The sequence below is a fragment of the Gadus chalcogrammus genome, chromosome 2 (genome assembly GCF_026213295.1).
Source record: "Gadus chalcogrammus isolate NIFS_2021 chromosome 2, NIFS_Gcha_1.0, whole genome shotgun sequence".
NCBI classification, from domain to species: domain Eukaryota; kingdom Metazoa; phylum Chordata; class Actinopteri; order Gadiformes; family Gadidae; genus Gadus; species Gadus chalcogrammus.
This window is the reverse complement of record NC_079413.1, coordinates 8,931,131-8,958,544: the sequence shown is the minus strand read 5'-3', so window position 1 is coordinate 8,958,544 and position 27,414 is coordinate 8,931,131. Positions and strand designations below refer to the sequence as shown.

At 41.7% G+C, this 27,414-nt stretch overlaps 2 protein-coding genes across 5 annotated transcripts; one reads left to right on the top strand and one right to left on the bottom strand.

Annotated features, from left to right (window-relative positions):
- Positions 1–208: 208 nt before the first annotated feature.
- Positions 209–14,799, bottom strand: LOC130373092 (phosphoribosyl pyrophosphate synthase-associated protein 1). 4 transcript variants are annotated; one of them, XM_056579351.1, is made up of 12 exons: positions 14,756–14,799; positions 14,349–14,463; positions 13,704–13,756; positions 12,734–12,800; positions 12,364–12,536; positions 9,489–9,604; positions 9,221–9,276; positions 8,456–8,601; positions 7,117–7,158; positions 4,975–5,045; positions 4,361–4,507; positions 209–3,255 (listed from the first exon to the last, which is right to left on the bottom strand). In XM_056579351.1, the coding sequence occupies exons 2-12, from the start codon at positions 14,429–14,431 to the stop codon at positions 3,097–3,099; spliced, it is 1,113 nt and encodes a 370-aa protein (XP_056435326.1). In that variant the 5' UTR covers positions 14,432–14,463; positions 14,756–14,799; the 3' UTR covers positions 209–3,096. The 4 variants fall into 4 exon arrangements, with proteins under 4 accessions (XP_056435326.1, XP_056435336.1, XP_056435317.1 ...); XM_056579361.1 differs by having other exon boundaries at positions 14,723–14,776; XM_056579342.1 differs by lacking the exon at positions 14,756–14,799 and adding an exon at positions 14,602–14,749.
- Positions 14,800–15,389: 590 nt separating this feature from the next.
- On the top strand, positions 15,390–26,822 carry LOC130373087 (cytoglobin-1-like). Its single transcript, XM_056579329.1, has 3 exons — positions 15,390–16,052; positions 24,563–24,794; positions 25,271–26,822. Exons 1-3 carry the CDS (start codon positions 15,916–15,918, stop codon positions 25,469–25,471), a joined length of 570 nt encoding a protein of 189 aa, XP_056435304.1. The 5' UTR covers positions 15,390–15,915; the 3' UTR covers positions 25,472–26,822.
- The last annotated feature ends 592 nt before the right edge of the window (positions 26,823–27,414 follow it).

Genomic DNA, 27,414 nt, shown 5'->3' with positions numbered 1-27,414 from the left:
ACACGGATGGAGTAAAGGGCAGACAGACAGGCGAGGATTTCATTGAACTAAACAGAGACTGAAGGACAGACAGACAAACAAAGAGAGACAGAACGAAAGACTAAATATTAACACAGAGACAAATGAAATCAGGGGGAGACAGACAGGCAGGCAGAAGAGAAAAAGTCAGATAAATCGAGATGGAGAGACGGACGGACTAAGGAGAGGCAGACTGATTGACCTGCCAGGCCAGTTAGAAGCGGTTGACGAAGAGAGGCCGACACCCAGGCAAATGGAATTAAAGGCAGACAGACAGGCAGTAACGGTTCCTCTCTGGAGCCATGTATAGCAACAAGGTGCTTTGTTACCCTCACCTCCGAGAGGGAAGTGACCTGTGCTTGTCAGGTGCCTGCTTCCTCTTTCTGCAGAGGTTAACTCACAGCTGCCACGACCGTCCTAGCCACACTCCTGATTTCAAACACTCCTTTCTCTCCCCAGACACACGGCAGCATGTCACGCCACAAGCTCAGGTATTGGACAAGAGCCTTTTCTGCTTAACTTATAAGAACATGCTAGTCACTATTTGTTTATTTAGCAGACTTTCGTATTTTGTTTTGTTTGAAAGATGCTTTTATGCAAAGCGACTTGTCAATTTAGTCAATGACGGCACAGAAGGAAGGGGTAAGGCATCTTTCTATATGGCGCCTTTTTGGTTGGAATCGACAACCTTACTACACAACCCTGCTGTAAGTAAAAAAAAATATGTTTTGATATCTGGACAACTTCTAAAATCTTTTATGCGTTTCCTCATGACTCCTAGGAGTAGAAAGGCCAAAACTATCATGTTTGACGTCGATATGTCTTTGTGTTTCTCTGCAGTTTAGGCCCCATAGTGTCTCTGCCCCTGGACTTGGTCGAAGCTCCTCAGGCTTACTTGAACCTCTGAGATGTTTGGAACAAGTACAGGGTCTGGGGCAATGTCGTGGTGGACTGGTGGTTATGGTGCTCAGATCTACTTCAACGATGCGTCACTAAACTGCAGCTGGAGTACCAACAGGCTAAACTGTTTGAAATTCACATGGCAACGAGTTGCATGTGGATGGATTAATCATATAATTAGAGGAATGCAGAAATATGAGAAATTGTAATCATATAAATAAATAATTATATTCCTCTATGCATGAGTATACTAGCGTTATTTTTGAGAATAACAGCCTAGTAGATAGGAATTATATCGTCTGTTTGACAGAAAGTGTGCCTCATTTAAAACCAAGCTCACTTTACTTTACTGACTAGGAACACGATAATACAATAAAACAAGTATTTTTGGTAGGCCTACCGTGTGCTGCTTACTGTGTTTATATAATCAAAGCCAATATTTCATTTTCAAACTGTGTACAGTGGGGATTGTACAAGGAATCTCGATTGCCACCAGGCCTGAAAAGATACTTAGCATTGCCCTTTTCAAACAATACTTAATTGATTTAACTTTCCAATATGTAGATGGGATCATTTCTTCCTCACTTAATTTCTTAATAAAGATTTAATTTGCTTTCACAAAGAGCTTTTAGAGCACAACACCAAAACGCTATTGACTCATCTTTCAGTAATTTATATAACAGACCGATACACATAATTGTAGAATCAATACATCCATACAAGGCTATTCCACAAATGTGAAATAAGCTTCCCTGAGACAATAAGCTTTCCCGGTCCAAGCAGACATTCCAAACACAGCTAAAACCCTTTCTATGGAATAGACGCTGGTAGGGCAATACATTTAATTTCTAGACTACTATTCCCTATTTATTAAACAAATGTAAAACTGTACTTATCTTTTAGCAGGTAATCCCATTTATATTTTAGCAATCCTATCAAACAATAGTTGTAATAGTATTGCAAATAATGATGCCAGTTGATGTATGTTGTCATTGTTGCCATTACTTGTTGCCTTACTATATACTTCCATTGAGAACAACATTGTAAATAAAAATAATTTTGCTTTTATGCGTTATCCTCCAGCACTTTGTATTGCTCATATCATGCAAGTACAATCAAATTGAAAAACGGGTTGGCGTAGAAATAGTGATAAGCAGCCATGTATAAAAGCATTACAAATTTAACTCAATTTTGAAAGGAGCATGAATTCACTCTTGGCTTTGGCAGCCACTGTTTAATCAAGTATATTGACAAACACATCACTTCAGTACAAGGACAGCTCAGTACCGATATCAGCCAGGAGCCGGTAAAAACATCGAAATGTGTTTATTATTGACGCCATACATGATAAACATCCTCACAAATCATACGTGCCAAATGACGCAAATCCTAAAATAAGAAAGAGAATTTGGTGCATAAACAGCATTTGGTTTAAGTGGATATTAGAGGAGGGACCCTGCTTGTCGCGAAAGCAGTCTATTCTCCAAGTGAAGTCACAGTGATAGACACATCCCTGAACCACAAGGGCAAAAAACAAAAAAACAGAAAGAAAAACATTTATCTGGCACACAGGAACTCCAGCCAAAAGTCCAGGTCTTCAAAACATCACACAAACTTTACTTTTCGTTGACCGTCGAAAGTTTATTACTCAGTAGCGAGTCAGCATATTAGACAGCATGTTAATCTTCGTATGTGCTGATATCATAGAGGGAAACCAAATATTAGAGTAAATTAATAAGACATTAAACGAAGCGTTCTACGAGTCTTGCTGCTGTTTTCAGGTTTTCAAAAGCTTGGCTTTGCCGGCCAATCACAAACACTGAGACCTCTCTACTTTAGAGCAATTCAGTTGCTGGTTTTGACCATTGAAAGTAAGTGCATCATGGGTAACTTTAGCGTTAAGAGCTTAGATAAATTTTATCTTGAGGTGAAGTGAACACGCAACATGACAATAGTGTGCCTTGGCCATTTCCACAGACTTCCTCTCGCTGCCCTCTTTCATCTCCGTCTCTTTATGCTGTCAGTCTCTCCCCTCTCTCATTTCATTCCACTTTCTTCAACGCTCTGCCTCTCTCCATATCCCTCTCTCTGTTGTCTACTCTCTCATCTCCCCCCTCTCTCTTATATCCCTCTCTCCCAGCTCCCGCTGCATCTCTCAACCCGCTACCTCTGTCTCCGCTAGTCATCCACGGTGATGTTGCGGAACAGGTAGGCCATGGACTCTCCGTTGTTGATTCGTCGGATGGCCTCGGCCAGGATCATGCTGACGTCCACCGTCTTGATCTTGGGACACTGGAGCTTCTGCACCTCATGGGGCACTGTGTTGGTAACCACCACCTGGAGGTTCATAGCGTTGTTGGATAATGTTAATGTGATGGACAACACAAAACCGGAGTATACCCGTCATTATGTTATGATGGGTCATCAAGGAGTGCATTAAGCATCGGAAAATGATGTTGCTTGAAATCCATTGCAATCTCATGTTATTTCAGTCTATAGATTTGATTATATTCCTTCAAGCCAGTCTATTTTCCCAGCTGGCTGTGTGTCCAAATGGGTGACCAAATACCATACACTCAGCGAGCTAAGCCCGGCCCCTTACAGTATGGCAACGGTGCAGCTGAATGAGGCTACTGTTTCTTCAGAGTTTGAGGAAGTGAAAACTAAGCAAAACAGCGTGGGGGGATTCCGACCACATCCCTCCAATTCTAAATGTATTACTTTGAGATGTATATAAATAGGCAGTTGCTTATTTCAAGGTAGCGGTTATGACTAGGAAAAAGTTAGTCAAGTCAAACTTGACATGACTAGCTAATTGAAGTAATCACCATTACCTAAACAAGGACTATAAGGAGATACTGAAGTCAAAGTCATGTCATCACTAATACCTCATCAAGTCAAGAACACGACATCCTCAACATTACCTTAAGTGGAGGAACAAGCTACGGTAGTTAAGTCAAGCCTGCATAATTACCATTACATTATCAACAGGGAGAAGAGAGAAATCTATCCTAAAGTGAAATAATGAAATAGTTTCCCTCAACTCCTTGGGTAAAAATACATAAACAAACAAGTCAAGGTTGAGGCATTGCCCATGCCTTAAAGGAGAAGTCGACGCCATCCTGTTTTTAAGACTCGATAAGTAGATTGACGAACACAGAGCTTGCGTGTTGTGTCAAGAAGTGTCAGGCTACTTCTAGCCTTTTAAGGGGTTTTAAAATAGCGATTTAGTTTTTACCATAACACATGCCCCTATCGTTTCAAGTTTATATCGTTTTGATAGAATCAGCTAAAAACAGCCAACTTTATGCGCCTTTTTGCTCCAAAACGAACATCCCAACTCGTTATCATACCAAACGTATCGCAAATCCATTTTACACCGGATTTCTCCTTTAACAAGAGGTTACTCTTGTCTACTAAAACAGGGAAGACAAGCGCTCACCTCGTCGATGGCGGACTCCTCTATGAGGCGCGGGGCGTCTGCAGACAGCAGGCCGTGGGTGGCCATGATGTAGATCTTATACGCCCCACGCTCCTTCAGGATCTCTGCCGCCGCGACAAAGTCCTCCACGTCGTCTATGATGTCATCCTGCGGGGTAAAGGGGTTCAAAATGTTGTCCTGAGGGCCACAGCCCACCCCCTCAAAGGTCCACTCTTTGCATTTGTGACTGGGATTTTAGTATAACACCTTAAGAGGTCTTAAAAAAAAATGCACCATAATAAACGCACACATGCAGTTCAAGGGTTGTGAAACCTGCAGGATTTTGACAAATTTGAGAATTTAGTGACTTTGATCGTGCACGGTTAGATATACACCGAAATATCGTCTGTCATTGTACATCGTGTGACAGACCAAATACAAATAAACTGTATCGATGGTTGTGCGAAAAAACCCATGTATTTATGCTAAACCTGCATGCATTATATGCATAAGCGAAAATAACAGCTTTGTAGAGGGTCATGACCGAAATCCTCCTCAATAACAGCCCGGTGGAGTGTATAAAGCTCAGATTCGAGTAGTTGTGCTGGCAGAAGAGGTGGAGTTGTGACTCTTACCACAATGATGGCGATGCGTCCTCCGACATCTCCGACCACAGTGATTGGAGGCTTCTCCTTGGCCATCATCACTAGGGATACGAAGACAGACATGGATTAGCAGCCGGACCGCCGAGCCGAGACACGAAGGATCCACTCCACGCTCATCCAACACTGGTCTCAGCCGGTAGATTAGGGTAAAATGGGTTGAAACCAAAAGTATTACAAATATCAAAAGTGAAAAAAATCTGTTGAAGATTAGCTCTGATTAGCGAGTGATTTCAGTTGGGTCTGTTTTATGGATTGCTAATCCCAGGAATGAAGAGGTGGTCTTTTCTCCTGCCTCCCCCCATTCTACCCCACCTACCACTCAGGATAGGCCACGCTCGGAGAGAGAGAGGAAAACGCTCACCTCATCACAACACATGCCATGCAAGGCCACATGATTAACACTAAGCACATTCAATCAGAGCACACTGCGACAGCTCCATCACACACCGTTGGGGCCAGGTGCCGTGGTGGGCAGGGTTAACAGCGATACGCTTCCTTTATGCACTGAGATGGCCTCCCCATTAAACAGAAGCTGTTGCACACTTCGCCAGGATTGGTTCAGTTAAAAGCTGGAAAATCGGCAAAGCATAGCATTGACACTACCGGGGTAAAGGGTACGATGCCCACTGGGGCCATCAAAGCAAAGAAATGTAAGTACTCATGGGATTGTTAGACAATGCAGATTAAAGCATCCACGTTAGGAATGGCATGATAGTATTATTAGTATTATTAAAAAAAACTGAAAAATTCCTACGCTCCCAAGAAAGACAAAACCGGAACACAGATAGTAAAACTCTCAATACTTCAAAATTAGGGTGGGAAAGAAATTGAGGGAAGTCTTTCGACCCTTATGCATTTGCTTGACAACATCGGAATTACTCTTGCCAATCAAAAAGTAGTTTGAGTTCCCTACATTATCATTTGTTTAGAGGAAGCTAAGGAGATTGGATTCTTATTTATAACAAAGGTTGGTTAATTATAGGTTAAACAAATATTTAGTTAGCATGCTTCATGCATTGCATAAACACCAGATAATTTCCACTTCCTGTTACTCAAACCTGTCCCCTATGCTCACCTTGAGTTTAGGGCTAAAGAAGCGTTCGCATACGACAAGAGCGCACACTCCACCAGTGAGCGAAGCCAGCCCCAAGAAGTGCTCTACAGCCAGTCTTCTGTCATACAGCCTTCCCCAGCCAGGCTGGCAGCGTTTATCTCAACCATACCAGCACATCAACCCATCCCCTCTGCCTCATTCTCATCCGTGCTCCCTCATTCTGATTCCAACGTTTCTCAATGCACACTATCCAAACAACAAACATATAAAGCATGCGTTTAGCATTATCACAACATGCGACAATGAAGGCCAGATGTTAATCAAGGGAGGGAAGGTGTCAAAGCAAGTACGGTAAGAGGTGCGTGATGGGAATGTTGGCGAGATGGGAAGGAAGAGGGAATTAACGATGGTTCCAGGTTCACATATGATTTGCCGATTCTGAAGAAAAAGATACATCAGAGGGTTCCGTGTCATCTTGTAGAATTATTGGTGTGGAGTCTCGGGAAAGTGTGGCGGCAACAAAGTGCTGCTTCTGTGCTTCGTCACTTGCAATCCGATCCCGAATGGTTATTAGGAAGAGATTGAGATCGTATTCAATTTGATGATGTTCAATTCAACTATATTAATGTTTGTGGTTATTGTTTGTGCTCAGGGTCTTAAAACACACATGCGCACAGACACAAATAGAAACACAAAAATGCACATAAACTCATCTCAAGTTTGTCTCTAACTTCACACGCCCAACATTAATAAAGGCTGGGTATTTCCAAAATAAAATTAAGTCTGTAATTTGATAAACCCAATAAATATTGTCATTCCATTACCCCCCCATTACACTGTTATTGTGGAATAACAAGTATGTACTTAACAAAACAAGGAGCAACAAAGTCCAGACTGAGCGTCGCCACCTCCCTTTCCGTGAGAGTCCACAAGGCCCGTTTTACAAGATGCAACCAAACCTTTTGATCCAGTACATGCACGTACCGAGGAACCAGTTCCAAGAGGAATCATTTCATTTCATAGACACAGTAGGAGGTATATTGAGTTTACAGTCATACTTGGGAGCTCTATGCCAGGGAACGGAGCCTGCTGTTTGCCTGCTATTTTCAACAAAATAAACACCACATTAAAACACAAGTACACAAAAAAAAAACACTTGACATGGCAAAGACAAAAAACTAAACACCCAAGACTCTGAAAATCCTCTCACCCATCACAACTTAGAGGCATTTTAGTAAGCCACACATTAATTAGCCAGCACTTAGGTTGCATTTCGGCTTGCATATTTATCTAGCAGGCAAACCCTTTTGCCCGAGGCATCTTTCTTGAATTTGAAATCATTAACAACGAAAGTTATGTTGCCCTTATTTCCCATCTGGGATTAACGAACAACTCATCTCATGTGTGAACAATTGCAAAGTAATAATTCATATTTCAATCAGATACTGATGAAATTTCATATTGGAGGTTCTGAATGGGAGGATTTTGGAGTTCTCGGTTGCAACTCTATTTAAAATAGAAATGTTCTAAATAAGTCATAACAATAATAATGTAAAGAAAATGTATTTGCTTATAATAAAACACCTGGTCAAGTGATCATGGTTCTGATTGGACAGGATCCCTATCTGTCCTGGATTAGGTATATTAATCTGCAAGTCCCTCTTTCAACCAATTATTTGTTTGCATACATCTTATGGGCAACAGTGTCACCTTTTTTCTCATGTTCCTCTCCTTTTGGTTGGGCTTCAAAAATAGGTGTACTTTGCGATATACAATAGATCTGCATGCCTACCTTAAGTACTTTAGTACACCTGTGGGCCGGGACTAATAGAATAAGCATTAGTAGTATTAGGATGTCTCCAGAGTTAATAATACATGTTATTCTGTAGCTCTACGATGCGTCAGAACACGTATGTGTTAATTTTAGTGGAGGCGTACGGACAACAATTAATATAAAAAAAAAAATACTCATTACAACAAAATAAATACCGGTTGGTTGGTTGAGTGCCACCATTTTAGCCTATGGTATGGAATAGTTTTAAAGTGAGGGCCTATGATAATAGAGAAGATACAACGTCTGATGCTCATTGGCCAACAGTGGTAGACCTGTCTATATGCAGGTATGAGTGTACATATTTATTATTTATCATCTCTAAGTTCTATATATATGTAATAAATGTATGATTTGTCGCTTTATTGCAAATAATCCATTATGATTTAATACAAATTGAACGTAAATTATTTTTATTATTTCATTCTACAATGTTATGTTTTGTATGTTTAGTAGTAAAGCACATGGCATGGCATCCCTGTTTTAAACTAGCTTTATTGATGAGCTTGCATGCCTGTCTATGTGCTGGCAAAAATGTGAGCACTCAGGGGTGGAGGTGTACTCACAAGGAAGCTCCAGCCCCGGGTGTCCGGTGGGGTTGCGTACGCAGGGGGGCGAGTGCCGTCCATCGGCCATGTCCGACTCAGCGCACTGGGCCTCCCCGTGCATCACGGCCAGGCCCAGACGCAGCCTCTCAGCGTAGGACTGGGCTCTGGAACCAGTCAAACACAACTTTATCCAAAACTAAGGGATTTACGAAAAGTTTTGACACACCTAACACATGTTTTTTTTTAAAGACTAAGAGAATATCAAAACATAACCGGATTGAAATAATAAACTGTCCAAAATGGTCAATTGATATGGTTAATATGACTTCCTTGTGCAATTCTTCTTAAATCTTTGACTTTTCTGTATTGAAAAATTGACTACTGTATTTTCAGAATACGATTAATGCCGATACCGTTTCAATATCAAGGAAGGGGCAAGGGGCCTAGGAATACCTTGAGCGCTAAGGGTGTGGACAGAAAGCCCCACCTTAGGAAAAGCTTTTTGACCCTGAGTCAACAACAATCCCCTACCTAGCTCACATTTGCATTGATACAGCCCAACCATTTTCAATGAGATTAGGACTTTTGTCCCTGTTTGCAGCAAATGTCAACTTTGTTTTTGCGGGTATGGTCAATAATTGACTCTTGGAGGTAAAGACTTGGACTATCAAACTACTGGCCACAAGACGTGTCTTGTGGCCCATGTGTAGTTATCTGTGCGATATGCTAAGCTAAACAGTGTAGCCAGAATACACAAGGGTAAAAGGGTGGGGCGGTGGTTACCGTTTGGCTGCAGATGGTGACTTGGCCACGATGATGGCGTTTCGATAATCAGGAATCTGAGAGGGAAAAGATATCAAGAGTGAGGAATAAAAATCATTCATGTGATTGACTTGATATTTATTATTAGGTTATTTATGGTTGTGGCCACTTGTATATTTGTATCCATGCTTTTTCGTTTAAACTTGACTTGGGCTTGTCGCAAGAATTTCATTGTCCGGAACTATTTGCTTGGCGACTCATGTATAAAAATGGAAGAAAGGCGGCTCACCTCTTCCTGGATGTACTGCAGCAGGAAGGGGGAGGCGCGCAGGTTGTCCACCGGGAAGCTGAAGAATCCCTGGACCTCTTTCTGGTGCAGGTCCATGGTGATGATGTGAGTTAAACCTCCAGACGGAACCAGAGAGAACATCAGACATGAAGCATACCCTTTCAATGTACAATATCAATCAGGCCTACACATGCTTGGGACAACTGCAGCTACTATGGAAGCACAACCTTCCCTAGCATGGCTTTGATTCTAATAAACATTGAAATCTTGCTCTTATTTTTAAAGTGTTGCACTCCAATTCTATTCAAAACAAAGGAAGAGCGTTCACCAGTTAATGTATGGAAAGAAAGGGGCGACTTTTTATTTATCAATCTATTATCCAGTTATTGGGCACTTTGATTGTAAAGATGGCTGATAAATCACCCTCTAGTGTACATTTGATGTAATGACACCTTATTATGGATGTTTGGCCAATTGAAAACTGTTTGCATCACTGTTGCATTGCGTGTGTGAGAAGGATTAAGAAAAACCATGCAGAAGCATGTTTAGGTGTGTTGCCTCTTTACTGTTACAATACTGTTTTCATGTAGCAGGGGCTACAATACCAAGTGACTTGCTAGTGAATTCAAATACAGGTGAGGCTTGAAGGTAAACCTAATCCCAATGGGGGAGCCGGCATGCCTGCCCTAGAATGAGAGGGGGTTTAGTTAGGTTGCATAAAAGTTAAGGTTCAAAACTTGGGGATTGAAAACAGTCCCTTTGGGCTAGGAGCAGTACACCCTAGGCACCACAATACCTTGCCCCCATTTCACTAATTTCTTATGATTTATTAAAAAAATCAAGTGGGACAAATTAAAAGTGTCAGTATTTCAACTGGAATTTGAACACTGATAAAAAAAGAAGCATTTTGGCTCGATTGTTCTTGGAAAGGGGCGGGGGGGATGAGAGAGTGTCATCCCCATGGTTACGACCAATGGCATCTTTGAACTACATTTTTCATACCGTCGTTGTGTATGAGCAATGTTGTAGATGAGTGTGCCGAACAATGTGTCTGAAAAACACTCACTCGGACGCGAACATCAATATAAATTGCTGCTCAGAGAGCTTCACCATCCACACATTAGCGTAATACTATAGGGGTCTTGCGGAGGCAAACATCAAATTTCCAAACACATCGTTGCATTATACTACGAGTGTTCCGAGAGGCTTAAACCTCTTTCGCATGCAGAAGTCAACCGCTGGCCAGGCGAAGCTCTACACGTCACACACACCTCGACGCTACGCTACTTGCGTTTGGAGCAGAGTAGAACGTTCACAAACTATTTGGCGGAGACTGGCAAAAACATAGGATTTCACTCCTGCTTTCAGGCTTATTTCAGTAATTGATAAAATGGCATAGATTACAACTTTGGCAAACAAATGAGACACATTACCAGGTTCAAATCAACAACAAAAAAACAGTTCTAACTTCACTTGATCCTTAAGGAAGTATAGTTGGTTAAATGTTGGAATAACATCACAGCTATCCAGTCCTCAAAGCTTCAAAGGGCCCTAAGGCACTAAAAGAGTCAAAGCCTAGAGGCCTAGATTCAGATTCAGATTCAGATTCAGCTTTATTGGCCAGGTTTGCGAACAAACGAGGAATTTGACTTCGGTCCCTTGATTGGAGAATATCATGGATTATCCTTGCATGCAAGAAAGGTGCCAGAAATAACATTGAAGTGAATACAAATAAAGCAGTGAACTGAAATTGGGTTACAAGCTACATAACAGTTTCAGTGTACTTACATGTAATAACATTATAGAATAGCATGTTAAGGTTAGCAGTTCCATGCTAAGGTGTGACAAAACGTTATTCCATAATAGGGCCCGACCGATATTGATTTTTGAGTGCCGATGCCGATTATTTTCAGAGAAAAATTACGATTACAATTTAATCGGCCGATTAAAAAAAAAAAAAAAAAAAAAAAAGCATATAAAACGTAGTTTTTGATACCTTAAATATACTTTAAACACTTTTGACGAATATGTGAATTGAATGCAGAACCTTTGAGTGTTTTAGAATACATTTACAGTCAAAAATGAGTGTAATGTAAAATGTAAAATAAATAACTAACTCCCAATGTACTGCGCTCGTGAGCAGTGACTAACACGTGCGTGCTGAGCAGTATGGTCTCACCGTTAGAGTCTCTACAGTATAACAAATTAACATGGCCTGGGACCTAAAGGAAAAACAGGCACAACATGCTCAAACAATGCGTCTTGTGTACATTGGTGAGGTGAGCGCGCAGCTGCCTGAGCGAGCGTGCTTTCATGTTGTACGGTAAAATTCAATCTCCTATTTTTTACTCCAGCTAAAGTTGTTAGTTAGCAAGGTGAGTAATCGGCCGATTAAATCGGCAGGCCCATAAATCGGTCGGGCCCTATTACATAACAAGAATATGCCGTGAGATTATTACTAGGGCTGGGTAAAAATATCACTTCATCAATGCAATGCAATTTATTTGTTCTCGATTTAATATCGATTCAGAATTTTTTTTAAATCGATTATTTCCGTTTATTTGCAAATTACAAAAATAGCTAAATTTCGTCATCTGCACGTATTGCTGAATCGATATCAAAGCAATGAGATCAATATCGAATGGAATCGATCGAAACGTGACCTAAAGAATCGGAATTGAATTGTGAGGTACCTGGCAATACCCGGCCGTATTCGTTACATTGCTTATTCATTTAATTTCAGTGCAATTATGTATTTGTGTAATAGCAATGACACAGAGACACTTATGTAAAGTGATCCCTGAAATGGTATTATAAACAAACGTCTAAAATGGTAATCAGTTCGACCCTGATCTCAGTGGCCGGTGTAGCCTACCTGCTTTAGCCAACATGGAGGCCAGGAGTTTACACACAATGGATCCCCTCTTCCTCATCTTGCACTGCTTGCTGTAGGGGAAGTACGGGATGACGCCGATGATGTTCTTAGCGCAGGACGTCTTCAGGGCGTACGCCATCACTAGCAGCTCCATAATGGCCGTGTTCACATCTCTGTGATGGGACACGAAAGTCGGACACAGGCATTTACACCGACGTTTATGACGTTTACGGATAGATTACAAATTATACTTCAAATAAAGCTAACATTGGGAAATTGTTTGCAGTGACTTGGTTTGCTGTTGATGATGCTGATAAATGTGTTAAAGTAAAGTTTCAGTATATATTGTTTATCGTTGTTTGTAACCCACCGTGGTATGGTCTGAATGATGAAGATTGTCTGTCCACGGACCGATTCTTTTACATCCACTCTTGTCTCTGAGGAAACACATTAACAAATCACAGTAAACCAATTTTCAAGTGAATGCCCTGCCACCTAGGCTAGTGATGTAACGTTCGTCATAAGCATTTGGTCAAATTAGCAGAGGCTGTTAACCAAAGCGACATACAGTGAATTCATACACATGATAACAAGGTTGACTAAACTGAAAAAACAATAGGCCATTATTCAGCACTGTATAAAAATGACACAAGCAAGCTTTTGTGGAACAGGGTGCTCCAAATGTGTGCTATTGGCAAGAGAGGAATTAAGAGAGCATCGATAGCGCGGCAGTAGAGGGGATAACACTACCATTCATGCCCTTCCCTCTAATGTTCCAACAAGTTCCATGTATTCAGCAGTGCATCCACTATTGATTGTACGAATGATACAAGAAAACAACACAAGACATCCTGATGTCCTTGCTTAGTCTGAGATGAGTTAATACATTGAAAAGGCTGCAGATTGAAGATGCAGATGAGTGGCCCATTATCGTGGTCGGGGCAATTTGCCATATTTCTCAATCAAAAACTGTTTAGACGGTTGGCTAATGATGTCATTACTTCAGCAATGAACAATTTGACTGTGCGGTGAGTGGTGTTGTTTATTTTTGTGCGAGGAATTAATTAACTTATGTTCCAACCCTGGGAATGCCACGCTGTCAAGAGCACTACTTACTGCGGGTAACTACTAACAACCTGCCCACATAGTGTCCAGGAACAAATACACTTTCCGATAAACAATGTAACTAAATGTAATTGAAGCCTATTTTCATATTGTTAACCATCTGGCTTTGTGTGGGATGATACATTATCCATTCAATTTACATGATTATCCTACTTGTTTTGGAGTAAACACTTTCAATACAATTGTATTACTAGTTAATATGTATTTTTGCTTACCTCTATTCGATGCTTGAAAGACGACAGACTTGCCCAACTCGACTCCCAGACGCCTTTGTGGGGAAAAAATATCAAAACAGAAGTTGTAAACGGCTGCTTGCCAATACTTAAACGTTCCTTATTGTCGTAGCTCAAAGGCAATGTTATGATTTCAGAACAGGAAGGGAAATGCATATTCTGTGTAAAGTTTTTAAACTGTGGGGTCATGGCATAGAACGATCATTTCGGGCCAATCAAATAATGGGGTTTGTTGGTAGTTCAGCATTGCAACCAATCTATAATTCTCAGTACAGTATCTCCAATATATATATAAATATGTAAATAAGAGAAGCAGTCAAGTACAATGTTACATTGTAAACAACAGTATGGCATTACTGTTACACCCTTTAATAAAGAAGTAACAAAAGAAAGTCGTGAAAAATAAAGGTTATGCCCTGCATTAGTTATCTGGGACTTGAGGTTCCATGTTACAGACATGTGTTGCAGTACATAAATGAATAGGATGTATATGCTAGCCTTTAAACTTATGAACCGATGACAGTTAAGCCTTCCAAAATGATAGAGACAACCGAGTGACATGATGATTATGTTTACATAGAAATGTATTAGCTTCTTAAATATGATAGAAAATCATTGCAACGTTACTCTGTTATCTTCTTGGCCAGTTCTGTACATGCGGCAGTGGAGTTTGCCGAGAAAACACGATAACCGCTCTTGGTAACATTCATGGTGAGACTTGAGGTGGTTCAGCAGAGGAAATCTAGTAAATTTGACAACAAAATATATGAATCAGTTAAGCACTATGGTTGCTGTATTCAACTAGCTGTTGTAGCTGACGTTAGCTGACACGCGTTAGCCCTCTAGCAAGCCACTAAATTACTCTCAATGTGATACTGACGTTAGCTCCGAAGTACAGTAGAGGACTGGCGTATTTTTCCTCAACAATGAATAATTATTTTGAACACTGAAAGCCGTTACATGTTGGCTAGACAGCAAGTATAATATAAATAATTATCTACACTGAAAAACAAACGTGTGCAGCGCAGACATACGGAAGCCCGGGATTGGTTTTGTATGACAATGGTGTGTGGGCGTTTTATCTTTGGTGGTGCAGTAACTGTTAATATCCAGTAGGGGACAGCACTTCACCTCTTTCCGTAACACACTGCCCTACCAACGATTGGTACCTACCATTGGAGTTCCACTGAAGAATACTATATATAGTAATATATATAAGGGTTTTCAACCCGTGGTTCGGGAACCCCTATTTTGGTTGCAAATTTGAAAAATCATGTGCACAAACGGACTGCCGCTTAATGCACATACGATCCGATGTAAATTGATACAACCAGCCAATGAGAATAGGGTTATTTTATTTATTATCACAGATGCTATTATTTATTATGATAGCATCTGCTAAATGACCTAATTGTAATTGAATAGGCTTCTTGCTCCTATCTAGCCAAGTAAATAGAACTGCCTTCTACTGGTAGGGGTAAGTTGAAAGGTAAACAACACTTATCTAGTAGGCTATTGATTTCTAGAGAAGATAGCGCAAAACCTGAAATACGAAACACGTCTGTCCTATTTTATTTGGGCAGGGGTGTGGGAAAGAGAGAGAGAAGGAGGGCGAAGGGGAGAGAAAAGGGAGAGAGAAGAGCGATGCAAAAGAGAGGGTAGGGAGAGAGATAAGAAGAAGGAGAGAATGAAATAGAGAAGGGAGAAGGAAATTGAGGGAGGGGAGGGAATGAGAATGTTGAACTGTGAAAACAGAGGCTCCTCCTTGCACAAGTGTGTGCTTTATTGTGGTATCCTCACTCTCTCTCTCTCTTGCACTCATTCGCTGCCTCTCTCACTCACTGTCTCTCTCTCAGTCTCTCTCACTCACTCGCTCTACCATTTACTCTCACTTACCCTCTCTCTCATCTCACCATCTCACCATCTTTCTCAGGAGAACAGGGGAGCGGGTAGAAATATACATTTCTTCAGGAACAAAACATAGCAGCAGTAGAAGGGAAGGAGAAGGAAAGAACAGGAGAGAGAGAAAGAGAGAGAAAGAAAACTATAGGGTTTGAGCGGCTAGAAGGACTCAGGGTTTGAGAGGTGGACTCTTGGGTCAGTTCTTATCAGCCTGCTAACCTTTACGACGTGCGCCCATCTCGTGCACCCTCACCTCTACCACGTGCGCTCCCGTGCACGCCTGTCCTCTGACATGGACCGGGCCGGGGAGGAGGCGGAGGAGATGGAGCTGCCCATCCCGCTGAGCGAAGGGGAGCAGCTCATCATCCAGGACACCTGGGCAAAAGTCTACCTGAATTCTGAGGAAGTGGGCGTGGCCATCTTGCTCAGGTAATCATTGGCTCACCTTTGCTACCCCTCCGCTGCACTACGGAGCACTGACCTTTGTTCTCGCTCACATTTGGTTCTGGACGAGTTGGCCTGAAACTAGAAAGGTATAATTTAATCCTTGCAAAGGGTTTGTCGATCTGGCTTAATTGTATGTAGGATCGCCTTTGCAGGAGTTTAGCGCCACCGCAGCATGGAGAGTTAAAAGCGAAAACCGTTTATTCTATCACGGCAAGACCAATTCCAGTCTCATGTCTTTATAGTGCACAGTTTAGACACTAAACTGCATTTGCACAAGTAATATAAATAAGTAAAATAGTAGGCTTATGTCATTTTTTCTTTAGTTCACCTTTCATATTATATACCTTCAATACTCAGATGAGATGATTGACAGATTTAAAGGCACCCAGTGCAACTTTCGAGGCTTAAAAATAAACATTCAATTTCTAGTCTTTTTTACACGTAGTAAGTTTCAATAACTCCATACCATTACATACCGACATTCAAGCAGCAAAGATGAGACGTCGTTGTGTGGTGAGAACTGATAGAAAATCGATAACAACAACAATGCCGCCATTTTCTTTATTTTTTGTAACCTACAATAAATAAAGCAGGCTTCCAGTCAATGGAAAAAATGGCTTCTCCCCACCGGCGATTGTTGTTGTTTACGATTTTCTATCAGTTCTCACCACACAGCGACGTCTCATCTTTGCTCCTTGAATGTCGATATGTAATGGTATGGAGTTATTGAAACTTACTACGTTTAAAAAAGACTAGAAATTGAATGTTTATTTTTCATTGAATGTTTACATAAAGTTGCACTGGGTGCCTTTAACAGCCATAATATACAACAAAAAAGAGTGGTCGATTCCTACATACAGCTAAATGAGCCAATGTAACCCAGTGGGAGACATCGCTGTAGCAAATGCTTCAAAGAGTTTTCCTTTTGGAATCAGTGCCACATTTTTTGGTGTTTCCTCATGTTTGCAATGGATCAAATGTGATCAAGAAAGCTTTAGGCTGCATTCAGCCATTTTTTGTTTTGATTCGTTTGTGTTTTGATTTGCCATTGCTATAGAGCCATTAATGCACGAGAACCATGAGACTCAATAAAAACAGAAATGAATCAAAACAAAGTGGCGCAAAAATTGTTGACAATAGCTTTAAAATATCTTGGAATGTGTGAGGTGTGAACCAAATGTTAACCAAAATCAAGTGTCTCTTTGCTATGGAAAGACTTGGCTCAAAAATCAGAATTTATACTAACAACTAAAGTTGGATTGCAGACAAACTCAAATCTGGGTGAACACTCTATTTGCTTAAACAATGTGTTATGACCATTCATGTTGCTGGGGTCGGGGGTGTGCATTGCATGGCATTAATCTATACTGGAAAAAACTGACAAGTGTAACAACAACAAACGTGATACGGCTGACCATTCATCTCAGATCCAGAAGGAGACAATGATGAATTAAACAGCCCTTAAACAAAGTGTCTGTAAAGGTGAAGAGTGCAGTACAATGAGTTGTAAAGTGCAACTCCGCCCCTTAAACTTTCTGGTTTCTGGCACAAGCACAACTTCCTGCGGAGGGTCAGCTATGGTCAAACTTTTGTATCCAAGAATGGAAAAAAAATTATCGCTGCCCAAATTGTAAATAATGCAACTTTACTTTCGTTCAGATCCACTCTGTTGTTATTGATCATGCAGTCTGGTTTTGGGACCTGGTCTCAGTTGTGGCGGGGGACAACCGATCTCATAATTACTAAGTTTAACAATCAGGGACGTTTGTTAGAGAACACACTTGATGTATTATGAAGGAATCAAGTGGGGAGAACAGGCAACAGCAACATGGTCTGGGCTGCATTGAAGAACTACATTACCAAGCTTGTGCCGAGGCCATATCGAGGCCGTTGCTGTTTTCAGTTTGCTATGTGCCTGGAAGATATTGAGTAAAAAAAGACATGAAGACACCAACCAAGGCTGAGAGCACACATTCAAAATAGCTTATGTATAAAACATTTTTATCTTGGTTCAATTACTATAGCTGTTCCGTTTTATATCAAAGAGGAAAAAATGCCCCGGCAGTACTTGACAGTCTTTGGCTTTGCTTTGATGTTGATTGTATTCTCTGATTGTCTACCAAATGACCAAATGTAACAGAATGTCATGTACTTGGTCTTTCGCCAGAAGTCGTTCCGTTTCTGGAAAGGGATTCAAAAGGTCTCATGCAATGAATCTGGTTTCCATGCGTCAGTCATGTTCAGGGCCGACGGACTGCGGGGACAAAGGGGACAGTTGTGGGGGGGCCCAAGGCAGAGGGGGGGCCCATGAAAAAACAAAAAAAAAAAAAACCTCCCCCCCCCCCCCGGCAACAATCGCTCCATACCCCCCGCAACCCCCCCATACCCCCCCCCCCCCCCCCGTCAACAATCGCTCCATACCCCCCCCGTCCGTCAACAATCGCTCCATACCCCCCCGCCCCATACCCCCCCGCCCCATACCCCCCCCCCCCGTCCCCCCCCGTCAACAATCGCTCCATACCCCCCCCGTCCGTCAACAATCGCTCCATACCCCCCCCCCGTCAACAACTTAGCGCAGGGGGGCCCATTAGTACCTATAGTATAGGGGCCCAGGATTTGGTGCTACGGCCCTGGTCATGTTTACTACTTTCTTGATATTGACGCTGTTGGGATATGTTTTTTGTTTTCTTGAATGATTTCTCACCGTCTACTCTCTATTTTAGGATGACAAATTAGAGGAGCCTTCTTCAACCATCCTCTCGTGAAGCAAACACAAGGACTTTTGAACACATTCCATTCTAAACACTGCCATCTGGATCTGGATCCTCAATCATAGTCAAGTTGTACAACAGAAGCACTGGTTCTAATCACATGTGCAAACCCCTGGTTGATAGCTGAGGTCAGGGGCAGGTTCCGGGCAGCTGTATTTTCCTTCTTCTCAACTGTAACCTTCCGGAGACAGTTGAGACCAACTCTTTGTTAGCTGCATCTTCCTCAAGTACCTATGTGGGGTAAAGTGGGGACATCTGTTATTCCTAGGGACATGCTGTTGTAAGATGATAACACACACGATTAGCATCTTCCACACTGTTGTGCCATGGGAAATGTGATCGGAACAATAGTGACGATGGGTGTGGTCTAATGTGCCCAGACCTGTCTATGGAGACGATCACATTCAGGTTTTGTTGCACCCATAATAAGCACGTAGCCAGTTGAGAGGTGGGGAGACCGTAGTTGTTTTAACTAAATCTCTCTCGGCCTATTTGACCTTTAACATAAAGACTTACGGTAAAGGTCAAAGATTATGTCAACCTTAAGTGCCACCATAAATATCAGGTTAGAGCGCAAGGAGTTCCTGTCAATATATCCATTTATCTTTAGGGTCTTCCACCCTTTGCCACATGCTTTGGCAGCACAGGAGCATAAAGAATCTCAGGAATGATGGTCAATTTAACCATGAAAAAATCATAGCTGGGGCTCAGCAAGATCAACGCAGCACCCTTAAGATGTCTGAGTTGGGCTATTTTCTGAATAAAAGAGAGTCCGGCTTCATATGCATGTTGTGAATGAAGGTGGGGAAAGCTTTCATTCTCAGGGACGTGCTGTTATTAGATCTGCACACGATTATCATCTTCCCCACTGTTCTCCCTTAGGACATTTTAATATGAACAATGATTCCTTAACTGAAGTTTTGTTCAGTTAAATGTGAAGTAAATGACTTGTCTTCTGCGTAGAAACCCGGTTTGGATGGTTTTATTTGAGGGAATCTGAGCTGGGCGTGGGGGGCTCACAGAGATGGAGTGAGAGAAAGAGAGAGAGAGAGAGAGAGATCGAGAGAGAGAGGAGAGATAGATAGGAGAGAGAAGAGAGAGAGAGAGAGAGAGAGAGAGATAAGAGGAGAGAGAGAGAGAAGGAGAGAGAGAGAGAGAGAGAGAGAGAGAAAACCTGATTTACAACAGTTAGTCGATTCTCGGGGGGTCATCATCCAGGAAAAACCCACATTAAAAATAAGTTGTTTCCTCATTATTACGTCCAAGATTTTGACAAGGAATGATGTGTTCCACTCGAAGATTGTAATTGAACCCTAAGAGATATAATACGTTGATGGGATAATGGTTTAACTCTGAGAGAGAGAGAGAGAGAGAGAGAGAGAGAGAGAGAGAGAGAGAGAGAGAGAGAGAGAGAGAGAGAGAGAGAGACAATTGTGGATTAAGTAGATCCTGATGACTATAGAAAATACTAATGAGGCTATTTATATGCGCCCACGGGTCGTCCAATTACAGCAGGGGAGATTAAACACCGTGGTTCCTCTGTACTGGGTGAAGGGAGACAGTTGACCTATTAGCACATGCATAGATGCTCTCTGAGATGAAAGTGAACAATGTGTGAGTGTGTCTGTATGTGTGTTCCTTCTGAGAGACCTTTCTTCCCTGGTGTCGGATGTTATCCGTCCCAAATCCGTGTGAGGTATGGCGTGTGGAGGCCGGTGCTGTTGTTTACTTTACTTTTCTTTCGGGACAACTGGAGTAAATGATCAGAGGAGAGTGTGTTTGTTTGTGTGTGTGTGTGCAAGTGTTCAGAGTTACATGTGTGTGCTCTTTTGCACAAAGGTATGTGTGTGTTTGCTCAGGTGTGCGGCTGGAGGCAGGAGAACGCATATCTAACTGAGACATCCTGTGCAGTTTGACCCGGACAAACACAAAGGGAAGCCTAGTAAATAATTAGATTAAATGAATATGTTTTTCTTTTTATATACAGATTAAGACTAAAGGGTAATGCTAGCGTTTTATGACTGCTCCCCAACTTTTAAAAGAGATATTCCATGTGATTGAGGTATTTTGAATATGCATCGATTTAGATAAACTTAGTTGGAACAGCCTCATGTCTTCCAATCATACGTTGAAGGATTTCACTCTTGATTCTTAGGCCAAAGGAAGCACACCTAGCTACCCTTTTCTTATTTCAAATGTATATCTGTGCATCAAGTTCTGCAGGTAGTATCCCACAAATTAATTTGTAGCAGTTGAACATGAATTTGTAAATTTCCCTTTTCAATTACTATTTTAGTTACATTACAGACTAACAAAAATTATGAGCTGTCATTCGCTCATATTTGGTTTCTTTAGGAAAAAAAGTCTGCTGAGTAGATGAATTCAAATAAATGTACACTAGCAAATTGGGTCTTGGGTCTCTTTAATATGAAAGAAGGGTCTCAAGGACACAGACAATTGAGTAAAAAAGCATGCAAGCTTTAGTTGTAGCAGATCAATAACCATGGCAATGATAGTAGGCCTATGCCTATCACATACATTCACTGAACGAGGTTTATGAAAATAAAATGCACTTTTCCTTCTAGCAATTGTGATTGAAAATCTACATGTTGTTACGTTTTTGTCTATGTATGAACTTAGGTTTTGTTACTATTTTGTGTGATGCATATATATTGCCTGCCTTCTACACTCATTGTTGGTCATCTAAAGTGTGAACCTTTGAGGTTCGTGTGATGCATTTTGTTGCCTGCCTCTTCCTCTCCTTTTGTGTGATGTAAACCTAATCTGTGTGGGCCTGTTCCTCGACCCCCTGGCTAGCGTTGAGGAAGCAAAAGGTTACATGGCACGGCCGCGACCCCCTTCAATGGCATCCTGGGGAGGCTTCGATGTAAAGTTGACCATCTGGTAAACAAAGGCTTTTGGTTTATTGGGGGACACACACCCTCCAGAACCCAAAACAATTGAATAAGAACTTGTGACTTGGAATGCTCGAGGCACTATCTTGCATCCGGCGCAATTGACTTAATCACTGGCGCATGCGTCGTTGCTAGTTTCTTGACAAAGACATCGTGTACGTGCCCATAATGTAACACGTGTGTGTGTGTATGTGTATCACACACACGCGCGCGCGGGCGCAAGTGTGTGCGTCCATCTGTTTAAACACAAGCAATCTAAACACGTAACGCATAATACAGTCCATGGCAATACACGGGGGGACACATCATATGCATATTAGGAACACAAGTCGATAACGATAATGCATACAATACTGATAAGAAACTATGTTTATAATGTATTGCGTAGGCCTATATCATTAAATAGAACCACAGTTACCGCATATCATATATTATATCATACGTTTTCTTTGCCGACATTTATTTGAGGACTCAGTAGTTCTGAAGTTGTGGAAGAAAACCTTATTCCATGTGTGAATTGGGGCATATTATTTGGAGTATTTCTGAAGTTGTGGAAGAAAACCTTATTCCATGTGTGAATTAGGGCATATTATTTGGCCATAAACTGAGCCATTTGCAGTTTGAAATTCATGTGCATCTGTCTCATCGCACCGATAAACTAGCGACATCGCCGTAGAACCGCCCACAAACCTACACACTTGCGTTTCAGACCGTCGGTGGACTCTTTAGGACCCTATTTTAACGGTCTGAAACGCAAGTGAGAGAAGCGCCAAGCGCAATAGCTTTGTGGGCGAATCTACGGCGATGTCGTAGAAACATCGTTTCGTATGCATTATCGTTATCAACTTGTGTTCCAAATATGCATGTGTCTCCCCGTTAATATACATTGACATGGACTGTATTATGCGTTTGCGTGTGTTTAAACAGATACGCACACACGTACACACACGCGCGCCCGCATTCATTCATTATTTTTAACACTCGCTCGCGGTAATGTCTTCTCACAATCAAATACTCATCAATCCTATAATGTATGGGCATGTAGGCCTACACGATGTCTGTGTCAGGAAATATGTGTTTGCTGTACGGCGTTTGCAGATACATTGATTTAAAAGTACAACTTATTACCCTGTATCAGCTGTTCTTTCCCAAATAATTTACCACGAATGTGTGGCTAGGTAGATGAGAGAAGCAAAGTGTATGCGCGAGGTGCACACGCAAAATTATGCATGCACCCCTAAATAGCATCTGAACAACGCGCCACTGACTTTAAACCAGGTATTTTCTGATTTGTGGCGCAAGTGGATTATGAACCGTCAAAATATCACCAGGTAACGTTTGCGCCAGAACACGCCTCCTCCTTTCGCCGAGCCGCCCCTTGGGGCGCAAGATAGTTCCCAGAATTGTACGTTGAAATAAAAATGTCTTGCACATTATGAATACCAAGCAGGACACTAAAGAGTTGGTGATTTTATTAAAACACGATAAGAGAATTGTTTTAGTATCGGAGCCAGATGTTTAGACAGAAGGTTACCACTCCTTTCTCGTGCTATCAGAGATAGACTATCTACTAAGAATTATTTCTGACTGGCTTGTAATGTTTATTGCAGAACCTGCATGTTCAAAGAACCAGGATGTCTTCCTATAACAATTTTATTTTGTCAAAGTCAACATGCTTATTTATGCTGACACATACACACACACATTTACAGAAACACACACGCACACACACTCACACACATATCACCCATACACACCGCACGCATACCACATATACAAGCATACACACACATACACACACACACACTCACACACACACACACACACACACACACACACACACACACACACACACACACACACACACACACACACACACACACACACACAAACACGCATAGCACAACCACACACATGATTACACTCTGCTTACACACACATGACCGCACAAACAACACAACAGTTAAATATTACATGGGAGAAAAATATGCAGTGTTCCCATGTCAACACTCAATGTTTACTTACGATATCTTGTGGATGAAGAATTACACAGGGGAGGGTTATCAGGCCTGTGGTGGACGGCCGTGAGGTGCAGGTCCAACAGCTGTAAATGTTCTCTTTCCTGGGTTACGAGTTAAACCATTACCCTGGCCTAAACGTATTATATCTCTTAGGGTTCAATTACAATCTTCGAGTGGAACACATCGTTCCTTGTCAAAATTTTGAACGAATAATGAGGAAACAACTTGTTTTTAATGTGGGTTTTTCCTGGATGAGGACCCTAGTGAACTAGATAATCTACTATCTGTTGTAAACTAGTTTCTCTCTCTCTCTCTCTCTCTCTCTCTCTCTCTCTCTCTCTCTCTCTCTCTCTCTCTCTCTCTCTCTCTCTCTCTCTCGCTCTGGGAGTGAATGGAGGGAATAAACAGCACTACTATGCTGTTGGCATGTCAACCGATTCTTGAAGCTTTTACATCAAAACGTCACGTCTTCAATGTCCACCTCCATTTTGGGAGCATAGGAGCATTGGAATCTTAGCTATTATGTTCATAATGTTATTTTGTTATTGTTTGGTTATTTATTGTGAACTGATTTGTCATTATGGAGGGAAATTGTTGAGTTTGAGACTTCCCCAGCGTTTCTCATGCGAGATGTTGCAAAACGTATTTAATAACCTTGGTTATGGTATATTCTGGTTGATTTAGGATTATACAGAATAACTCATAGAAATATTGTGGAGTATTGCCATCATCAGGCTTTCCAATAATGCATTCTGCTTCACAATCTCTGTACCCCTTCCCCCCAGGTTGTTCGGGAACGAGCCCAGCTCCAAGCGCTTCTTCAGCCAATTCCGGGACATGGTAGACCCCCTGGAGCTGGAGAGCAGCACCCAGCTGAAGAAGCACGCCCAGCGGGTGATGAGCGCCATCAACACCCTGGTGGAGAACATCCAGGACGATGCCAAGATGGCCTCCGTGCTGAAGATGGTGGGCAAGGCACACGCAATCCGACACAAGGTGGAACCTGTCTACTTCAAGGTACAAACACACACACACACACACACACACACACACACACACACACACACAAACACGCACATACACAGTATAACATACAAACATGACTTGAACACATAAACATGCTCATGTACACAGAAAGACACCGATTTATACACGCATACACACACTCTGTGGTCCACAAATAAATAAACAAATGAAAGTGGTCAAGATTTATAGCTAAATACCAACCTCTCCCTACATTCCTCTCTTTCTGTCTTCTAACTTCTCCTTGTCTCCATCTCTCCCTGCATTCCTGTTTCTCTCTTCTAACCCTCTCTCTCTCTCTCTCTCTCTCTCTCTCTCTCTCTCTCTCTCTCTCTCTCTCTCTCTCTCTCTCTCTCTCTCTCTCTCTCGATATCCATCTCTCCTTTCTAACACCTCCCTTTCTCTCTCTGTCTCCACTCCCGACCTTTCCTCCCTCCATCTCTCCATTCCCCTGACCCCCCTCCACCCAGATCCTGTGTGGGGTGATCCTGGAGGTTCTTGGGGAGGCGTACCCGGAGTTGGTGAAGGCGGAGGCGGCCGCCGCTTGGACCAAGCTGCTGGCCACCGTGTGCTGGAAGCTCTCTGCCGTGTATGACGAGCTGGGCTGGACCCCCGGGCCCGGGTACCAGGACGGCCAGCAGCAGCACCACGACACCTCAAGCAGCAGCTAGGCGTCAACCCAAGCCCTTACGCCCTTACGGCCCCCTCGCTCCTCCTGGCATTCTGGAAACTTTTGACTGGTTTTATTGACGTCCCGACACCCAAAATAAGCATGTGCGCTAAAGCGCCATGCCCCATACCAAGGCCTTGTTCATACCGGTGAATTAGTTGCCTTTCAGCAGTTATCGGGAAGAACATTTAGTTCCAATTCAACACAGTGCAGCTGTGCAGCACTGGCTACTGGGATACACTCGCCAATAAATAGTTCAATTTGATAAGTGACTGTTTAAACCCCTGCGCTTCACGTTTGTAGAAATGTGCGTCTTATACACGTTGATCCCTCAGACCACAGAATTACTTTGAGTCGGAAAACTGTTCATTCAAGTTCGGAATATATTCTGTCATAATTATGCAGGTCTCAGTGGGCCCCCGAAGCTAAGGGTCAGCTCTGCTGGGTCCTGGATTGAAGCAGTTTAAGAAAGACTGATACCATTTCCAATTGGTGACCATGGAATATTATAATACATCCATAAGTAATGGGTATGCTCACGTTCAGTAAACTACTAATGCGCACTCATGGGCTCAAATGGAAATCTGCAAGGGGTAAAAGCAATGTTGAGTTTGTGGTTTGTTCCAATGTGTATCCAGTTCTTAAAGGCCTCATACAGCCATGGTCTGCAACCCAAGAAGTTGACCCTAAGATGGGCCAACCGTCAAGCTTATTAGAAAAGGTGGGCAAACAACATAATGGTTAAATTAGTGGTGGATGAAAGAAATTGTATCATAAGCAATATAAACAAGGACCTGTGTGAGTGAGTGTGTGTCTGTGAGAGTGTGCTAAATATTGAGGCTAGTGCTAAACATGGCGTTAAACACATGCTAGAGACCAGCCTTCTCTATCTAACAACCTAACACAAACTAAAGCTACAGTCAAGATCTCCATCTCAAATTGAATGTTTATTTACACATTCATATAAAAGCTTGTGTCGTTTTTTTTGTTCTACTTTCAATGGCTCCTTTTTCAGAAACTAAAACAGTTATTGGCTGTTAGTGTGTTTGTAACAGATATTCTCTCTGTGTTTTTATAAATAAACTAGACTGTATAAAGAGGAACTAAAATATATAAAGGGAACTTTGCCCGATCCACCAGCAAAATGATTATGCCAAACTAGGTTGTGCCTTCAACAGAATTTATATAATCTCCATGTCATCTAAATCTAAATGTCATCTTTATCTCAATGCCATAGTAACACTTTTTTTTTTTATCAATTGCTATTGAATTCTTCACTCCTCAACTCAGAATGTATTTCTATGAATTTGGTCACAAAATATTCATGAATTTCACGATCCTTTTATTTTAAGAATAAATAAATATATATATATATATATATATATATATATATATATATACATTAAAACAACTGTTCTCTATTGCCTTTTGTCAACAATCATTGTAAAAGATTTTTGAAATAATATTCTAACCTTCACAACAGACAAATAAAAACACCAACTTTCTGAATTTTAAGGGCCTTATTTTAAAGCGCAAGCAATGTGGGGGGAACTGATACCGTGTTCAAGACAACTTGAAACTTTGGTAGTTTCAACTCTGAGATTCCGACTCCAGCTGTTGAATTCCACATATTGCACACATGAACACATTGCATTATTACGCATTAAACTATGTTTTAAAATATCCACAAACACTTTTATTTACCCATTGACTAAGTTCAACATATCTGATGTTGTTACTAACATCAAGTCTGAGCTCCATAATGATACCTGAATTTCCAACCTATAATTCTGAGTTGACCAGCCTAGCGTCAAGCGTTGCAGGTTGCTAGTAGCATTATTCAATTTCCATTGGTTGCTGCTGACTAAGGCACTGACTAAGGATAGCAGGTTTAGCTACGCTACACAAAAGAGTGCTATGCTATGCTTCCTATAACCCACATGC